This window comes from Aedes albopictus, chromosome 3 (genome assembly GCF_035046485.1).
Source record: "Aedes albopictus strain Foshan chromosome 3, AalbF5, whole genome shotgun sequence".
NCBI lineage: Eukaryota > Metazoa > Arthropoda > Insecta > Diptera > Culicidae > Aedes > Aedes albopictus.
The window spans coordinates 348,194,565-348,213,361 of NC_085138.1; the positions used below are offsets into that span (position 1 = coordinate 348,194,565).

An 18,797-nucleotide genomic window follows, 5' to 3' on the forward strand; every position below is an offset into this window, starting at 1 on the left:
CCTAAAGCAATTCCTGATGGAAACCCTAAAGCAAACCATGGAGGACTTTCTGGATGAATTCCTGGAGGAATTCCTGGAACAATTCCTGAAAAGATGTTTTAAGGAATTCCTGGAGGAATTCCCGAAGAAATGCCTAGGGGCATAACTGGAGGAATTCCTGGAAGAGGAATCTCTGGTGGAATTCCTGGAGAAATCGCTAGAGAAATTCATGGAGAAATGCATAGAGGTATTTCTGGAGGGATCCCTGGGGGAATTTCTGGGAAAATGCCTGGAGAAATTCTTGGAGGAATTCCTGGAGAAACTCCCGAATGAGTTCCTGGTGAGAATGCCAGGAGGAATTTCTAGAGAATTTTCTCCCAGCAGCTCCTGGAGGAATTCTTATGGGAACTCTTGAAGGAATTTAAAAAGAAACCACTTAGTAAATCCCGGAGAGTATCTTTAAGGATTATTTGGAGAGGTTTTGGGGAGAACTATTGGAGGAACTCGAACGATTTCCTAAAAGAAGTTCCAAAAAAGATTTTTGAGAAATTTTCGGATGAACTGTCGAAGCAATATCCCGAAGAACACTTGAAAAAGTTAACATTGCAAAACTTTAAAAATCTCCGGACACACTCCTTGGGACATTTCAAGAGAAACTCCGAAAGTCACATAAAAATTCTTTGAGTATTTCCCGGGAATTCTTTCCAGTGTAAATTATGTAAGTTGGGGAAGAATTCCCGGAGAATTTACCAAGCATTATCAGTGGAGATACGAAGAGAGTTTCCCAGTGAAAGCTCTGGAAGAATCCTAGCCGCAGTTCGTCGTAGAACCCTAGGTGGACTTCCTTGGAAAGTTTTCATTGGAACTTTTTAATTAATTTCTTGTTGAAATTTATTACTCTGGAGCCGATCTCCTGAAAGGATTTCCAGAGGAACTCTTAAGACAATTTCCAGAGAAATTTTCTTCAGATTTCCTGGAGGAATTGCGAGAAAAATTGCAGGCAAAACTTCTGGAAGAATATCCGTCAGAACTAACGGAAGAATTCCCTTGAGAGATTTCGAAATAATTAAGAAACTGCCGGAAGAACTACTGGAAGAGTTTTTGGAAGAGTCTGAAAAGAATTTACGGAATCATTTCCGAAGGAACTTCTAGAAAAATCCCCAGAAGATTTCAGCAGAACTGTTGAAAAAAAATCTTGAAGGAACATTCGGATTAGTTCTCAGAAAAACTAATAGAAGAATTCCCGGAGTAATTCCTAGAAGAATTTCCGAATAAACAAGTGATAGAATTTCAGATAACACTTCTAAAACAATCACCGAGAAACTTTTTATATTTTTTTTTTAGAAACGTCTAGATTCTGGAGGAACAACCCGAGAAATTTCTCGAAAACCATCTTTCGAAGTTTTGGAAAAAAAACGACTCTCCAAAGAACATCCAAAGAAACTTCCGTAATAATTGTAACTGAGAGTAACTGATGGAAAAATTGTCAGACAAACATCCAGAAAGAGAAACTGTTGCAAGAATTCTCAGAGTAATTTATAGAATAGTTCAAACAATAACAAATTACAGAAATAATTTCTACAATAAGTTCCGGAAAAACATCTAAAAGGCATCAGGAAGGAACAGCTGGGAGAATTCAGGAAGAAACTCTTCGGAAAGAGCTTCCTGGAGAAAATTAAATCTAGAGGATTTTACAGGCAGTTCCTAGAAGAACCACCAGTAGTGGAATTTCAAGAGAAATTCTTGATGAAACTATTAAAATTACCGAAGCAGCTCTGAAGGAAATCTTAAAAGAATTCCCGATGGAATCTTTAGATGAATTCAAGGTTAACTTCAGGAAGAATCCTGGGTGGATCTAGAGGTTCTTCTGACAGAAATGCTGGAGCTTCCGGTAAAACTTTCAGAAGATTATGACGGAATTGCAGAAGGAGTTCGCGGCGTAATTTCTAGAGGAGCTTTCTGTGAAAGTCCTACATCCGTCTTTATTATTGTGTTATTGAACTTCTTGGGAAAATCCTAAAATAGACTTCTGGAAGAATTTTTTGTGAAATAACTACTGACAGAAATCCCGAAGCAACTCCTGGAAGATTTCCCGAATGTTTTTGGTTGAAATCTAATAAAAATTCCCGATGGAACACCATGAAGCATTAACAGAGAGCTCCTAGAAGAATCACCAGTGCAACTTCCAGATGAATTCTTGACAAAACTACTCCAAATCGTAGGGAATCTAAGAGATTTTTGGTGAAACTTTTAAAAGAACTCCTATTTGATAATTTTGCAGATCTCACGGTTAACTCCCAGAAAAACCACATGTTGAAGCTAAAGAGAAATTGCTGGCGGATGTCCTGGAGTACTCGTTGTAATTCCTGGAGACATTCTAGGCAAAACTTGCAGAGAAACCCTCGATTTAATTTCTAGAGGAATTTCAGACCAAACTTCCAGAAGATTACCGGACGGCAATCCTGAAAGATTTTCCACGGAGACAACTGGAAGAATTCACGACAGTACTCGTGGAGAATTTCGCACCGGAACTACTGAAGGAAAGCCCTACCCGGGCAGAGTTCAAGTACTGACGATCAAAATGTGATATTGGTTTGTTTGAGATAAGAGGTAAAAGTACTGAAAATAATAACATAAATTTGTTCTTGAACAATCTAACCAATAGCAAAATATAATATTTGAAGATCAATCAAATAGCTCACTGCTATTGGTTAGATCTTACCAAGAGCTAAATGTGCTATGATGATGATGTACCAGGAGTAAAATTGAGATATTATTTTCAGTACTTTTACCTTATCTCAAACAAACAAATATCACTTTTTGTTGTCCATATCAAAATATGGTATTTTTCCTCTGCTCGGGTAAGAAATTCCAATCACCTGCGTTGGTGAGATTTCCAGAGGATGCCGTTTAGGAGTTTCTGGTGGAACTCCCAGAAAAATTCTCGGTGAAACTGTCCTCGATACTTCCAGAGGAGCTCCAGGAAAAAAATCCAATGAAACTTCCAGATAAATTCACCCATTTCTGAAAGAAATTGCTGTGGAATTCCTGGAGTTCATAGAATTTCAAAGGGAGTTCAAAGGAACTCCCAGTACAACAACTGGGATACTTCCCGGCTTAATTGCTAGAAATGTTCCTTCCGGAAATCTTGAATAGTTTCCAAATTTTCCATTGGAACCTTGAGGAACACCCGATATAAGCACAAGAAATGTGGGAATGCCAATGCTTATAACAATAAAATCCCATTAGGTGCAAAAACGTCAACTAACAAATGTATTCTCTCTCGTATCGTCCCGTGTCGTCATGTCACACGTGTGCGTCTCATTATCAATTTTTGGAAATTTCTTCAGCAATTTCTGTAGAAATTCCTCCAGTAATTTCTGTAGAAATTCCTCTTGGAATTCCGTAGAAATTCCTCCAAAAATTTCTGTAGAGATTCTTCTTGGAATTTCTGTAGAAAATCCTCTTGGAATTTTTGTACAAATTCTTTTTAAAATTTCTGTAGAATTATTATTGGAGTTTATGTATAAATTTCTCTAGCAATATCTGTGGAAATTCCTTCGGGATTCTTTCATCCAGGAATTTCTGTAGAAATTCCATTTGGAATTTCTGTGTATTTCCCCTTTGAATGTATGTAGAAATTCCTCCAAAAATTTCTGTGGAAATTCCTCCAGGAATTTCTGTGGATATGTCTACAGGAATTCCTGTGAAAATTCCCCCAGGATTTTTTTGTAGAAATTCTTCTAAGAATTTCTGTGGAAATTCATCGAGGAATTTCTGTAGAAATTACTCTTAGAATTTCCGTTGAAATTCCTCTTGGATTTTTGTTGACTTTCCTCAAGAATGAATGTGGAAATTCCTTAAGGATTTTCTGAGGAAATTCTTCAAGCAATTTCTGTGAAAATTTGTGCAGAAGTTTCTGTGGATATTTCTATAGGAATTCCTGTGGAAATTACTTCTGGATTTTTCGTGGAAATTCTCCAGAGGTTTCTATGGAAAATCCTCCAGAAACTTCTGTTGAAATTCGAACAGATTTTATTGTGGAAATTCCTTCGAGAATTTCTGTGTAAATTCCTCCGGATATTTCTGTGGAAATTCCTCCAGGAGTTTCTGTAGAAATCCTTCCAGCAATTTCTGTGGAAACTCCTACGAGAATTTCTGTGAAAATACCTCAAGGCATTTCTGTGGAAATTCCTCAAGGAATTTCTGTGGAAATTCCTTCTTTCGTTGGAAATTTCTCCGAGAATTTCCATGGTAATTCCTCCAGTAGTTTTTGTAAAAATTCCTCCGGAAATTTCTGTGGAAATAGCTCCAGAATTCCTTCAGGATTTTTTGTGGTAATTCCTCCAAAAGTTCCTGTGGTAATTCTTCAAAAAAAGAATGTAGCAATTCCTTCAAGAATTTATGTAGAAATTCCTCCACGAGTTTCTGTGGAAACTCCTGCGAGAATTTCTGTGAAAACTCTTCCAGGAATTTCTGTGAAAATTCCTCCAAGAATTTGTGTGGAAATTTCTCCCGGAGTTTCTGAGGAAATTCCTCCAGGAATTTCTGTGGAAATTCCTTCAGAAACTTCTACAAATTCCTCCAGCAATTTCATTGGAAATTTCTATGTTAATGCTTCCAGTAGCTAATTCATCCGGGAATTTCTGTGGAAATTCCTCCAGAAATTTTTGTGGAAATTCCTCCAGGAATTTCTGTAAATATTTCAATATTAATTACTGTGGTAATTCCTCCAGAATTTTTTGTGGAAATTCCTTCAGAAGTTTCTGTGGTTATTCCTCCAAAAATTTATGTAGCAATTCCTTCAGGAATTTCTGTAAAAAAAAATCCTCCAGGGATTTCTGTGGAAATTCCTCCAGGAACTTCTGTAGAAGTTCCTCCAGCAATTTTTTCTGACATTCTTCTGGGATTTTTTATGGAAACTCCTTCAAGATTTTTTTGTGGAAATTCCTCCAGGAATTTATGTGGAAATTCCTCCAGAAGTTTCTGTGGAAATTACTTCAAAAAAAACTGTGGAAATTACTCCAAAAATTTCAGTAGAAATTCCTCCAGGAGCTTCTATAGAAATTCTTCCAGCAATTCATGTGGAAAATCCTCCGAGAATTTCTAAGGAAATTCCTCCGAGAATTTCCCTGTGAAATTCCTCCAGGAATTTCTGTGAAAATTCCTCCAGGAATTTCTGTGGAAATTTTCTAGCAATTTCAATGATAATTGCTCCAGGAATACTTGGAGGAATTCATTGAAGAAATTGGAGCAATTCCAGGAGGAATCTCTGAAAGAATTCCTGAAGTAATTACTGGAGCCATTCCTGGAGGAATCTCTGCAGAGTTTTCTGGAGGAGTCTCTGATGAAATTTCTGAAGAAATGCCTGTAGGAATTCCTGGACGAATTTTTATAGGAGCTCTAGGTATTCACTTCAAATGTACTGTCTTATAAAAAGGACGTTGGGTTAACAACCAGAATCGATTTCGGCTTAATCCGATCGATGAGTTTGCGCTGCTGGTTATATGACTATAGTTGACTGGATATCTAAGACTTTTGAAAATCCATAAATTGCACCATTCATAAACAGCTGATAGTCAAACGAACAACGACTGCACTGAACCAGTCTACAACGATGACAGTCCCGTCGTCGTCGTCGTCATCTATGTTGTATAATGCATGCATCAAAGTGAGAGCTGCATGGTCTTCAATTCTTCAGCATTGGCAGCCTTGCCCGCCCATGGCATGCCATGGGAGTGTTGCAATGCTCCTAATGCTCCCGGCAGCTCCCGGTAATGGATTAATTACGATATCGATGGATGAGTGACTTGGTCTTGGAAGTGTACACATGGCATCGCTTCGTGTGCCAATGCGGGAGCAAAAGAGAATGCATTAATGAGGCCGTAGTTGTCCCTGTGTCGAGATGTTTCGCCTGGCTAGACGCACGCATTTATCTGGGTTAGGATTTAGGGCTTCGGGTGTTACAAATGACAATGAAGGATAATGGAAGAGATGGAGTACATGGTAAAAAACGGTGCTCAACCAATCATGCTTACATTCACGAAAGCCAGCAATATACTTGCATTATTGAATCAATTAAAAAAAAGTTGGATCAACAACAGTGTATGGTGAGATTTAAAAATTTCATGGAGTTCGATCTAACATGAAGTTACATAAAGTAACAAATAATTTTAATGTTCGTAAAATAGTATAAAACGAGCTCACCTATGAATGTATCGTAAATAATCCTTTAATTGGCTATAATTGCGTTAATTTTGATTTGATGGCTTCCAGTCTTGGGTCATGCCTTCTGTGCATATGCCAATCCACCAATCTTCCGCAGCTAAAGTTAATAATCGTTCACCATTTCAGACATAATAACGCAACGCACCGACTATCATACATACGCGGAACACACATTTCCTATACATGCAGCTATATTCCGTGTAGCATCCGGTGCGATTGATTTTAATTTTCGGTCCTTTTGCCCCTATCCTTAAAAAACAAATTGCAATTTTTAAACGTCCCTTTTCATTCTGATGGTCCGTTTACCAGCCGGTCGTCGTGTCATCTGAGGGACAAGAAAGAAGTGGTCAGTCAGATGGCTTCCGGTAAATCCACATCGTCGCCATGGTCTGGTCATGTCCGAACAGACAAAAGCCGAAAATCAGGCTGATGAGTCCATGTGTTAAATTTTCATTCTGCCCTCGTCGCACCGAAGGGGCCGGTCCGAAGCTGTTAACAGAAGGGACCGAAATTGGATCAATCCAACATGTACAGTGGATCATGATTTTCGGCAGTGATTTTTACCGTCGCCCGGGCTTTGTTCGGATGGAATTACTGAGTATTTTTTCCCCTCTCAATTCCAATGGAACGGTTTTTAATGGATATCTGATAGGATTTCGCGTTGGGACTACGGCTCATCGGTCCGGAACCACATTCTGTTAATATTTACCAAGCATTGATTAATGTGTTTGTTCTCAATAATTAAAATCCGGTGACGAAAAAAAAACGCAGAAACTCGGATCGGTAGAGGTTGAAGTTGAATTGCTTCCGGTGTTGGGGAAAATTGAATCCGATTGAATTTGATTGGCGCCATTATTAGGGGTTTCCATGAGGGGGGAGGTGAGCGATGCAGTAGTGCGTGTGCCCTGAAATTAATAACCGGGCTCATTACGGCGAATAATGCGTAAATGTGATTTGCTGTGCCCGAACGCCATCTGGGCGTAGTTGCAGTTAACGATGGTAATCGACGCATAATGAGAATCAAATATGTTCAATGCGTGTGATGATTTCCGCTGAATTCAAGAGATGTGTGATTTAAGTACTAGTTGTGCAAATACAGAAAATATAATAATACATTTAAATTTCACAAGATATTTCATCGGGGAACACTACAGAAATTCCGATGAAGATTTATCAGGAATTTCTGCAGAAAATATTTCAGAATTTCTGTGAACATTCCTCCTGGAGGAATTTCCCAGAAATTCCTGGAGGAATTTCCCAGAAATTCCTGGAGGAATTTCCCAGAAATTCCTGGAGGAATTTCCCAGAAATTTCTGGAGGAATTTCCCAGAAATTCCAAGAGGAATTTCCCAGAAATTCCTGGAGGAATTTCCCAGAAATTCCTGGAGGAATTTCCCAGAAATTCCTGGAGGAATTTCCCAGAAATTCCTGGAGGAATTGACCAGAAATTCCTGGAGGCATTTCCCAGAAATTCCTGGAGGAATTTCCCAGAAATTCCTGGAGGAATTTCCCAGAAATTCCTGGAGGAATTTCCCAGAAATTCCTGGAGGAATTTCCCAGAAATTCCTGGAGGAATTTCCCAGAAATTCCTGGAGGAATTTCCCAGAAATTCCTGGAGGAATTTCCCAGAAATTCCTGGAGGAATTTCCCAGAAATTCCTGGAAGAATTTCCCAGAAATTCCTGGAAGAATTTCCCAGAAATTCCTGGAGGAATTTCCCAGAAATTCCTGGAGGAATTTCCCAGAAATTCCTGGAGGAATTTCCCAGAAATTCCTGGAGGAATTTCCCAGAAATTCCTGGAGGAATTTCCCAGAAATTCCTGGAGGAATTTCCCAGAAATTTCTGGAGGAATTTCCCAGAAATTCCTGGAGGAATTTCCCAGAAATTCCTGGAGGAATTTCCCAGAAATTCCTGGAGGAATTTCCCAGAAATTCCTGGAGGAATTTCCCAGAAATTCCTGGAGGAATTTCCCAGAAATTCCTGGAGGAATTTCCCAGAAATTCCTGGAGGAATTTCCCAGAAATTCCTGGAGGAATTTCCCAGAAATTCCTGGAGGAATTTCCCAGAAATTCCTGGAGGAATTTCCCAGAAATTCCTGGAGGAATTTCCCAGAAATTTCTGGAGGAATTCCCCAGAAATTCCTGGAGGAATTTCCCAGAAATTCCTGGAGGAATTTCCCAGAAATTCCTGGAGGAATTTCCCAGAAATTCCTGGAGGAATTTCCCAGAAATTCCTGGAGGAATTTCCCAGAAATTCCTGGAGGAATTTCCCAGAAATTCCTGGAGGAATTTCCCAGAAATTCCTGGAGGAATTTCCCAGAAATTCCTGGAGGAATTTCCCAGAAATTCCTGGAGGAATTTCCCAGAAATTCCTGGAGGAATTTCCCAGAAATTCCTGGAGGAATTTCCCAGAAATTCCTGGAGGAATTTCCCAGAAATTCCTGGAGGAAATTCCCAGAAATTCCTGGAGGAATTTCCCAGAAATTCCTGGAGGAATTTCCCAGAAATTCCTGGAGGAATTTCCCAGAAATTCCTGGAGGAATTTCCCAGAAATTCCTGGAGGAATTTCCCAGAAATTCCTGGAGGAATTTCCTAGAAATTCCTGGAGGAATTTCCCAGAAATTCTTGGAGGAATTTCCCAGAAATTCCTGGAGGAATTTCCCAAAAATTATGGGAAATTACTCCAGGAATTTATGAGAAATTCCTCCATGAATTTCTGGGAAATTTTTTCAGGGATTTTTAGGAAATTCCTCTAGGAATTTCCTTGATATTCATCCCGAAATTTCTGTGGAAATTCATCTGGGAATTTCTGTGGAACTTCCTCCAAGTATCACCTCAGCAATTAATGTGGAAATAACTCCAGAAATGTCTGTGGAAATACTTCCTGAACCTTTCGCAGAATTTCCTCCAGAAATTTCTGTGGAAATTCCTTCAGGAATGTCTGTGGAAATTCCTCCAGGAATTTCTGTGGAAATTCTTTTAGAAATTTCTGTTGAAGTTTATCTAGGAAATTTTTAAGAAATTCCTTGAGATTTTCTGTAGAAATTTCTCCAGTAATTTATGTGGAAATTTATCCGGGAGTTTCTATGGATATTCCTCCAGGATTTTCTTTATATATTGCTCCAGGTATTTCTGTGAAAATACTTCCAGAAGCTCCTGCGGAAATTCCTTCGGGATCTCTTTGAAAATATCTTCAAGAGTTTGCCCAGTTCCTCACCAGATTTTTCTCTAATGCTTTTTAGCTACTCACTCACCCTATTCTAGGTCTATGTATGTACTCATTAGGTCACAATCAATCCAAAAAAATGCTACAGTCATAGCTCATTTTTCCAGTTTGGTATCTCAAAAGTAGCGTACCATTCCATCCAAAATGTTCAAGTACTTTTAGTGTACTCCGATGAAACACCTCCAAAATTTAATTATCTGCTCAGTTTACGCTCTTCCTTCTGTTCACCACATCGGAAAAGCTCTAGATTTTTCCGTAAAGTTAACTCAAGCAATCAACAGACACACTACTCTGAAGCACGTTTCAAAGTCAAGAGGCAGAGCAATAATCTCATTCTTCACGTTCGATTAGTTTCGTTCGTTCGTTCGTTCTTTCGGTAAGCAAGCATATGGCAACTTTTTCGAACTGCATCTCTGCTCTCGGTCTGCTTTCTGGCCACATATGGGTGCTCTTGAACCCAAAACAAACAGGATTTCCCGGATTTTATCAGTATGCAGCTGTTTCCCATTCTGTCCGGGATTGGAAAAAGCCTGGCCCGGTATCATCGCATCGGATCGGTTCTGCAATCACAAAGTTAGAAACGTGGGGTTATTGTGAAACTGAGCACTACGACTGGCTTCAGGGAAAGAGCCACACCTGAGTAGGTCGGGGTACTCTTCAAATCCGATGGAGTCAGACTTCGCTCTGGCAACTACTGCCCAGTGCAGCCTCACTGCTTAATTCATTAGAGTACGGGTGCTAATATTTTTCCATTTGTTTATCGGTTTGCGGTTGGTTTTCGCAAGCCAGATCACGGCGTGTGTGTGTGTGCCACTGACCACCGTCGAGGGAGCTGTCCGCTTTAGATGGACAACAGCGTCAACCACCATCAGTCAGAAGCAGGTACTATCAGGGATCCAACATTTCGAGAGCATGTGGATTTGTTTGAGCAAACAAACAGTCTGTTGTTGTGTACAGTTGATTCAGTCCCAGCGGTAGGCAGCAGCGAGTGGTTTTGCAAACCGAGCTCGTTTATCTTATTTTATTAGAAATGGAGATTGACTCGTCGCGACGCGTCGGAGATTTGCAATGCAGATCAATATATCGGTTCCAGAGTGGTGCTTGGTAATATACCATACTGATTATTACTACATGAGGATAAACAACTGCAAATGATTATAAGGTTTGTCGAATTAAATTACTGGCAGATCATTCCACGTCCTGCGAGAATTCCCCCTAAATATCCTGGATAAATTTTCTCAGAAGGAAAAAAATCTAGAAAAATTTCCACAACAATTTCTGAAGGAATGTCCTCAAAAATTCGTGAACGAATGTCAACAGAAAATCCACCAGGAATTTCTGGGAAATTCCTCCAGGAATTTCTAGGAAATTCCTCCAGGAATTTCTGGGAAATTCCTCCAGGAATTTCTGGAAAATTCCTCCAGGAATTTCTAGGAAGTTCCTCCTGGATATTCTGGGAAATTTCCCAGGAATTTCTGGGAAACTCCTCCAGGAATTTCTGGGAAATTTCTCCAGGAATTTCTGGGAAATTCCTCCACGAATTTCTGGGAAATTCCTCCACGAATTTCTGGGAAATTCCTCCACGAATTTCTGGGAAATTCCTCCACGAATTTCTGGGAAATTCCTCCACGAATTTCTGGGAAATTCCTCCACGAATTTCTGGGAAATTCCTCCACGAATTTCTGGGAAATTCCTCCACGAATTTCTGAGAAATTCCTCCAGGAATGTCTGGGAAATTCCTCCAGGAATTTCTGGGAAATTCTTTTGCGAATTTCTGGAAAATTCCTCCAGGAATTTCTGGGAAATTTTTCCAGGAATTTCTGGGAAATTCCTCCAGTAATTTCTGGGAAATACCTCCAGGAATTTCTGGGAAATACAGGAGCAATTCTAGTAGAAGGTTTTGCAAAAATACTGAAATAATTCTCGAATAATTCCTGAATAAACTTATGAAAAATTCCAGAAAAAAATTTGCCAGAAAATCCTAAGAAAGTTTTTATGGAATTTCGGAAAGATATCGTGTACGAATTCCAAAAATATTTCTTGAAGGAATTCTCGCAAAAATCAGCAAGCACTCTTTAAGAAACTCCAGGGCAAAAACACGAAAAATCCCGAAGGGGAAATCCTTAAGAAACTTCAGAAAAAAGTTTTGATAGAATTTCAAGAAACATTTGCTGAAGAAAATTCCGAAAAGGATCCTTTTGGAATTCCTGTAAAAAAATTGCGAAAAAAAAAACCTGAAGGTTTCCCATTACCATTTTGTGAATAAAATTTGAAACAAAAATCTGAAGAAGTCTTGGGCAAACCCACGAAGAAATTATTGCAAGCATCCGTGGCTATAGTTGTCAAATCAAAAAGAATCGCCTAAGAAATTTAGAGCACATTTTTTTAAAAATTCTTAGAGAAGTTTCCACAGGATTTTCTAAGGGTGTATCAAAGGAATTCTGAGAGGAATTTCCGTAAAATTGTGGAGGATTATTTTCTGAAGAAGTTCTTGAATAAAATTATGAAAGAACCTCTAGAGGAATTTGTGAAGGAATCTCCTGAGCAATTGATAAAAAAAAAATCTAAAAAGACTTTATGAAATAATTCACAAAGGATTGTTTTAAGGGATCCTTGGACGATTTCCCAAAGGAAAATGTGGAGAACTTTCTAAAGCAATCTATAGACAATTGCATGAAGAAATCTTTTGAAGAATTTCTGCAAGTATTTCTGAAGGATTTTATACAAAAAAAAAAAAGGGGTGATGCACTGAGTAAAACATGTAAAGAAATCCTTTAAGTAATTTCTGGGGACGTGGAGCGGACCTGGTGTGATGGTGAAAGCACGTGACTGCCTATCATGTCGAGGACCTGGGATCAAATCCCAGTCTTAGCTTAGGGCAAAAAATCTCGTTATTACAGACAAACAAATCTGGAGAAACCCCTACAGGAATTTCTGCGGGAACCCTTGGAAGAACTTCTGAAAGAATCCGTAGAGAAAGGTTTTTTTTTGAAAGAATTTTTAAGCGAATCAAAGGAAGATTTTCTTGAAATCTATGAAGGAAATTTATGAATCCATGGAAGACTTTCCATGAATATTTGGAGAAATTTCTGGAGGAAAGTAACGACAAATGTTCATAGAAATCCCTTTGAAATTTCCTGTTCAAAAGTTTGAAGAAATGCGTATCAGATTTTGTGAAAATCGCCGGAAAATTTCTGAAGGAACCTCTAAAAATTTTTTAGGAGGAATACTTGATTGTATTTCTAAATAAATCCATGAAGACAACTCATTACAAGATAAGATTTACAAAACATAAGACAGTTATTTAGAAAAAATTGAGAAGTATCCCTTATATTATTGAAGGGATCCCTGTGGTAATTTCTTAAGCAAAAAACACCAAAACCCTGAAAAACAATTATTTGTTGTTAATCCAAGTGTACTTTCCAAAATAATTCCAAGTGTACTTATTTCTTCAAAACAATAACCTTTGGAGAAATTTCTTAAGAAATCTCTGGAAAATTTTCTGAACAAATTTTTGGAAGATGTTATGAAAAACCCTCGGAAAATATCTGAAGAAAACTCTGAAAAATTTTCTGAAGGAATATTTAATTGAATTTCTGAATATGTAAATAAATGCTATGAAAGAGCAATTTTATGAAAAAATCGCAGAAAGAATTTCTGAAGCAATCCATGCATGTATTTCAAATGATTCTGACGTGAAAAATCGAAAATAATCACTAGTAGAATGTCTGTAGGATTTTCTAAAGAAATCCCTGCAGAAGTTTTTGAATGATTTTTTTTTCATCTTTTTTTAAATCCGCAAAATAATTTCTGACAGAATCACAAGAGCAACTTTTGGAGAAATTCGCAAAGGAGCTCTGGGAGAAACTTTCGAAGAAGTATTTGAGTATTTCCCAAAAAAAAAGTTGAACAATTTCTGAAGGAATGCCTGGAAAAATGTTTGAATAAATATCAACAGTCATTGATGGAAAATGGAAATTCTGGAAAAAACTCAAGAGCTATTTCTGAAGCAATTCGTGCAAGTTTTAATTGCAGAAATTTATGATGGATTCTCTCCAGGATTTCCCAAAGCAATGCTTGAAGAAATTTTTAGAATAAATCCATGTTCGATTTTGATTTGAAAAAAGGTGACGAAATTTCTAGAGAAATTACTATAGAAATCCTTGAAAAAAATTCCAAAGGAATCGCGGGAAGGATTTTTAAAAGGATTTTTGATTGTCTTCCTGAAGAATTCCGGGAAAAAAATGTTCTCATTCTGGAAGTTTTGTTTTTATCTGAAGAGCTTGTAACCTTTTGAGTAACTTGAATTGAAGATTTTTTGTACAGAAGTGTTTCCAGTTTTCGAGCAAAAAAAACTTCGATTCATTCTGTTCATTTGACGCACACTTCCATAATGCTGAAGAATATACTTTATACTAGACTTACAAGTTGTAAGTTGTAAGTTACAGTTGAACTGTATATATTTAGCTATATGTTTCTTAAACTTAAGCCTTATTTTCCCACGATTTGAATGACTATTTTCATGCGTAAAAAGAGTTCCCTCAAAAAAGTGCTTAAACAAAAATGATTGCAAATGAGCTTATTTTTTTTTAAAATTGGGGTTTTCTTCAGGTTTTAAACTAACTATATTGTGGAGATTTCATAGAAAAAACCGAAACGGAAAAAAAGACCAACACAGCTTCGAGATAGAGCATCCTAAACATTTTCAATTACACTCAAATCTACATTAATGTAATGAGTCGGGGATACCTCAATGGATTCAGTTGTTTTTACTTGAATAGAATATATTCTTTTCTATTGCAGTTATTGTGGAGCGGATCTGGTGTGATGGTTAAAGCACGTGACTATTACGCCGAGGACCTGGGATCGAATCCCACTCCCGACAAACTCGCAAAATGTGAGTTCTTCCTTCGGAAGGGAAGTAAAGCGTGGGTCCCGAGATGAACTAGCCGAGGGCTAAAAACCTCGTTAATACAGATAAAAAAAACTATTGCAGTTTATGTCAAAGTAATACAGTATTATCGAAATAGGCCAATAGACTATTATGCCGAAAACGTTATAAGGTCCAGAAAGATCATTAGGTATTGTTACATCAAAGAATTTGGCCGAAGAGGTCATTAGGTGGAATAGGTAATTGGGCTGAGTAGACCTTTTCGGTCTAAAGATTTTATCTGCCTTAATACACATTCGGCCTAAATGCGTTTTCGGCCCAAAGATAGTTGCGGCCTAATGACGTTTCCAGCCTAATGACCTCCCAGCCAGCAATTTGGTTGCTATATCGAAATTGCAACTTATATTTACATTATATAGCACCAAAGAAATCGTATTCAATGCACGAAACAGGCATATACATACTAAAGTGGAGGCCATATCGAGACATATATACGATTACTGCGATTATATCCAACATAATTTACGATTTCTCGAAAAACTTCTACGATTTCGCCGATTTTATCCGTCTAAATATACGATTATGTATGATCTTATTACGATTGAGAGTACCAATATACTACTCAAGATTTTTAAATAAGAAAAAACAATTGGTGTTCAGTGGGAATCGAGCTTAGGTCCTTTGATTGAGAACTGCGCTTTATCTCTATTGGCTATATTGCCAAGTTGGAAATAGAGAGTTCAAAGTGAATGTCATGAAACGAATAAAAAATATCATGATACGGTGCGAGACTTGTGGTGGGAGCGTTGTTGTTGTGCATTGAGTGGCACCAAAAGTGGTGCCGTGCAAGAGGCCCGGAATTCACATCGTTGTTCGAATCAATACATAACTTATTGTAAGTCATCTGCTAGTATGAAAATCTATATATTTGGTTGAAATTATTGCTACCATGGTTGGAATGTGTCAACAACAATAAAAATGCAAATTTGTGATGAATACCATTTTTTTCTTTTTCTCCATCATACAAATATGTAAGCAAAACCATTTACGATTTCCGAGATTAAGATTCGATTATTAAAAGTGCAGTAACAATCATATGCGACTGTAAAAATGAATATACGATTTCTACGATTTCATTCACTTCGTATATGACGCAAGTGTGACGCAAACGATCAATATACAACATTGTTATAGTTGTATACGATTTCACCGATTTTCATCATACCTTTAGGTAGCAAGCTCGATTTATCAGATTCATATACGATGTGAAGCGACAATTTCTACGATTCAAAGAAATCATATATACGATGCTAGCGAACTTGCAGCTTGACACAAAGAATGTATGTTTTTTACGATTTTATCCGATTCTGTGCGATCCTACTGATAGTATCTCGCACCTTTTATGATCGGAGACGACTATATGAAACAAAATCGCAATTGAAATTTAATTTGGCATGAAATGCGATTTTACATATTATTATACAATTCTGATTCAATATATGAAAATATACGATTTTTTCCACACAATGCATTGTGTGGCATTTTTTGGCAACGGTTTCGTGCATTTTTTGGCAACGGTTTCGAAAACACCTGTTCTTTGAAACGGTTATTTGGCCGAATAGGTCATTAGGCCAGAAAGTTCAAGAGGCCGAATATGTCATTTAGCTGAACTTGTCAATAGACCGAATAGCCCAGCCAACCACATATCGTAAATCATTGCAATGATTTACGATGTGTGGTTGGCTGGGCTATTCGGTCTATTGACAAGTTCGGCTAAATGACATATTCGGCCTCTTGAACTTTCTTGGCCTATTGACCTACTCGGCTTAATCAGAGCGTTAATGATAAATCATAAATTTAATCATGATTAATGATTAATGATTAAGATAAATAAAAAATCATTGATCATAATCACAAAAAATTCTCATTTAATCATTAATCATAAATCTTAATCATACTGATTTCGCAATTTAATCATTAATCAGTAATCATAATCATAAGAAAATAAAATAATCAATCATTAATCATTCATCACCAAAAATGATTCACCATATAAAATATATGATCCAACTTGAATTGGTTCAAATGCTGTTCTAAATAATATAATTTATGATTCTTTTCTCAAAAATCTCTCAGACACAGTTACTTTTTACTTTTGGAGCTTCAAAAATATTTTAAACAACAAATATATTTTAATCATTTCTTGTTTTTTGTGATTGATTAATCATGATTAATCATGATTTTTAATCCATGAGCCATTTTTAATCATTAATCATAATCAATAATCACAGATAAAATCAATTTTAATCATTAATCACAATCATTAATCATCCCAAAAATCAAATTAATCATTAATCATAATCAAAAATCACCGAAATTGGAATTTTAATCACCAATGATTGATCATGATTAAATTTTTTGTTAATCATGAACGCTCTGGGCCAAATAACCGTTTCAAACAACAGATGTTTTCGAAACCGTAGCCTTTTTTCGTTTTTTGTTTTGCTGTTAAAGTTAATTTTCATTTATGTTACGTTACTTAAATGGAGCGACCTTAATGCAGTTCACTTTCATGGATTTGAGGTTTGAGTGTACTTTCCGATACACTCCTCATTATCTTCCATACGTTTATTTTATACTTTGCTAAAAAATAAAACAACAGGCTCATGATCCCGAATAGCAAACCTGATTTGAACATTATTCTAATGCGCGGATTCAAACAGTCCAAAAATCTCCACCCAAAGCTTTTATGCAACCCGTTTCTGTTACACACACTGTTCGAACTGTCGTTACTGATCCATAAATATGAATATTCTGCTTCTTAGAAGAGTCATTCGTGGTCTTTATCCATGGCTTGATCGTGATAAGGGGCTGTCCATAAACCACGTGGTCATGAGGGGGGGGGGGGGGGGGGTTCGGCCAATGACCATTTTGTATGGACGAATAAAAAATTTGTATGGACAAATGACCACGCGGGGGGGAGGGGGGGTTGAGGAGTCCCAAAAAAATGACCACGTGGTTTATGGACAGCCCCTAAATTGAACATAACTCTGAGCAATAACTTGGGTACCATCCATTAATGACGTAGCATTTGAAAGAGAGGGGCTATCTGAAATTGCTACGAACCATACGTATGAGAGAAGGTGTAGCGGGGTCCTGAAATCGGTTGAAACAATTCTTTGTCATTCATGGATGCTCCCTCATAGTGCATTGGTTTTGGTAAACATGGACTTTTGAGCTTATTTCATTTGTTTTGTCAAAGATTGTAATTCCCCAACCTCATCGGAAATCCCCAAATCCCATCCAAATGGTTTGATACTCACTGACTTTGTTGGACCCACGTAGCAGAATATCCTCCACAATTCCAACAAATCCGCACTGCTGAACCTTCATCTCCGACACGAATTGGGACCAATTTTTGGGCATCTCCTTCGACGACTTCATGAAGAAGAAAATCAGTACGGCGATCGCCAGCACCACAGCGACATACACTAGCACTGCCATGGTGGTCTGTAGGTAGTATTTTCACCTCTCACAATCACAAAATCACAACCCCCAACCGGCTGAGGTTATCACTTGCACAGCGACCGAACCGCTGCTGCCTCCGCTGCTGACACAATAAAATAAAATCGAAACCAACCCGAAACGGACCGCGATTTACGACTGCGAGGCGGCGCAATTTCTAACGGTATCCACACCAAAGCACCCAAAAATGCGCTTTCGATTCCTCTACGTAGATACGAACTGCGTGCGCTGCGCGGGCGATGACAACGAACTCGGCGACCAAAACGACGACGTGAACCGCCACGGACCAACTGCTGCAACGTTATGCGCCGTCGATCAGCGGTAGCACCTTCCCTAGGCTAGGCAGACGAGTAGGCAGCTAAGCTGGACGCCTGGACGATGACGACGACGCGTGATTTCGGCGAGATTCACTTGCTTGCGTCTGGCCGGCGTCGCGGTTTCGGTGCGTCGCGGGCGGCAACGGGTTCCTCGCTTGGGCAGCGTGACAGTCTTGCTTTTCGGCAACTCTTTTCTTTGCGGGAATTTCGTCAGACGCCGGATTTCGGGGCTGCTGCTGCTGCCGCGAGATAGTGCCCAACACTAAAACGCGTCTGTGGAAGAGACGAGCGATTGATTGGATGTTAGGTGAAACTTTGATTCGTAATGGATTACGTCGATATGGCGAACTGGTTTTCGGTGAGATGCTGCGGTTTTTTGGGGTGTATTGCGTAATTGTTGGTACTCGGTTCAAGGGTAAGCTAGAACAATATGTTGTCTCTTATAAGAAATTTGTAGTGCGTTTGAATTATCTAGCATTCTCGTTCTGTGTTTTGAAGAGAAACTATTAAATTATCGCAAAAGTGATATACGCGTCTCTTGAAAGATTTTACAGGTTGTGATAGTAGTCGTCACTGGTAGATCCTTTGACAACAAGCATCAAGACAAGCATACATTTTTACTGATTTTTAAA

At 38.2% G+C, this 18,797-nt stretch overlaps 1 protein-coding gene across 1 annotated transcript in view; it reads right to left on the reverse strand.

Annotated features, from left to right (window-relative positions):
* LOC109432675 (dehydrogenase/reductase SDR family member on chromosome X) overlaps positions 1 to 18,306 on the reverse strand; it is a 45,552-nt gene extending 27,246 nt beyond the window's left edge. Inside the window, exon 1 of the mRNA XM_029874861.2 lies at positions 17,647 to 18,306. Within this exon, the coding sequence (XP_029730721.1) occupies positions 17,647 to 17,827 (181 nt within the window). The 5' untranslated portion in view covers positions 17,828 to 18,306. The remainder of the gene's footprint in view (positions 1 to 17,646) is intronic.
* Positions 18,307 to 18,797: the final 491 nt, after the last annotated feature.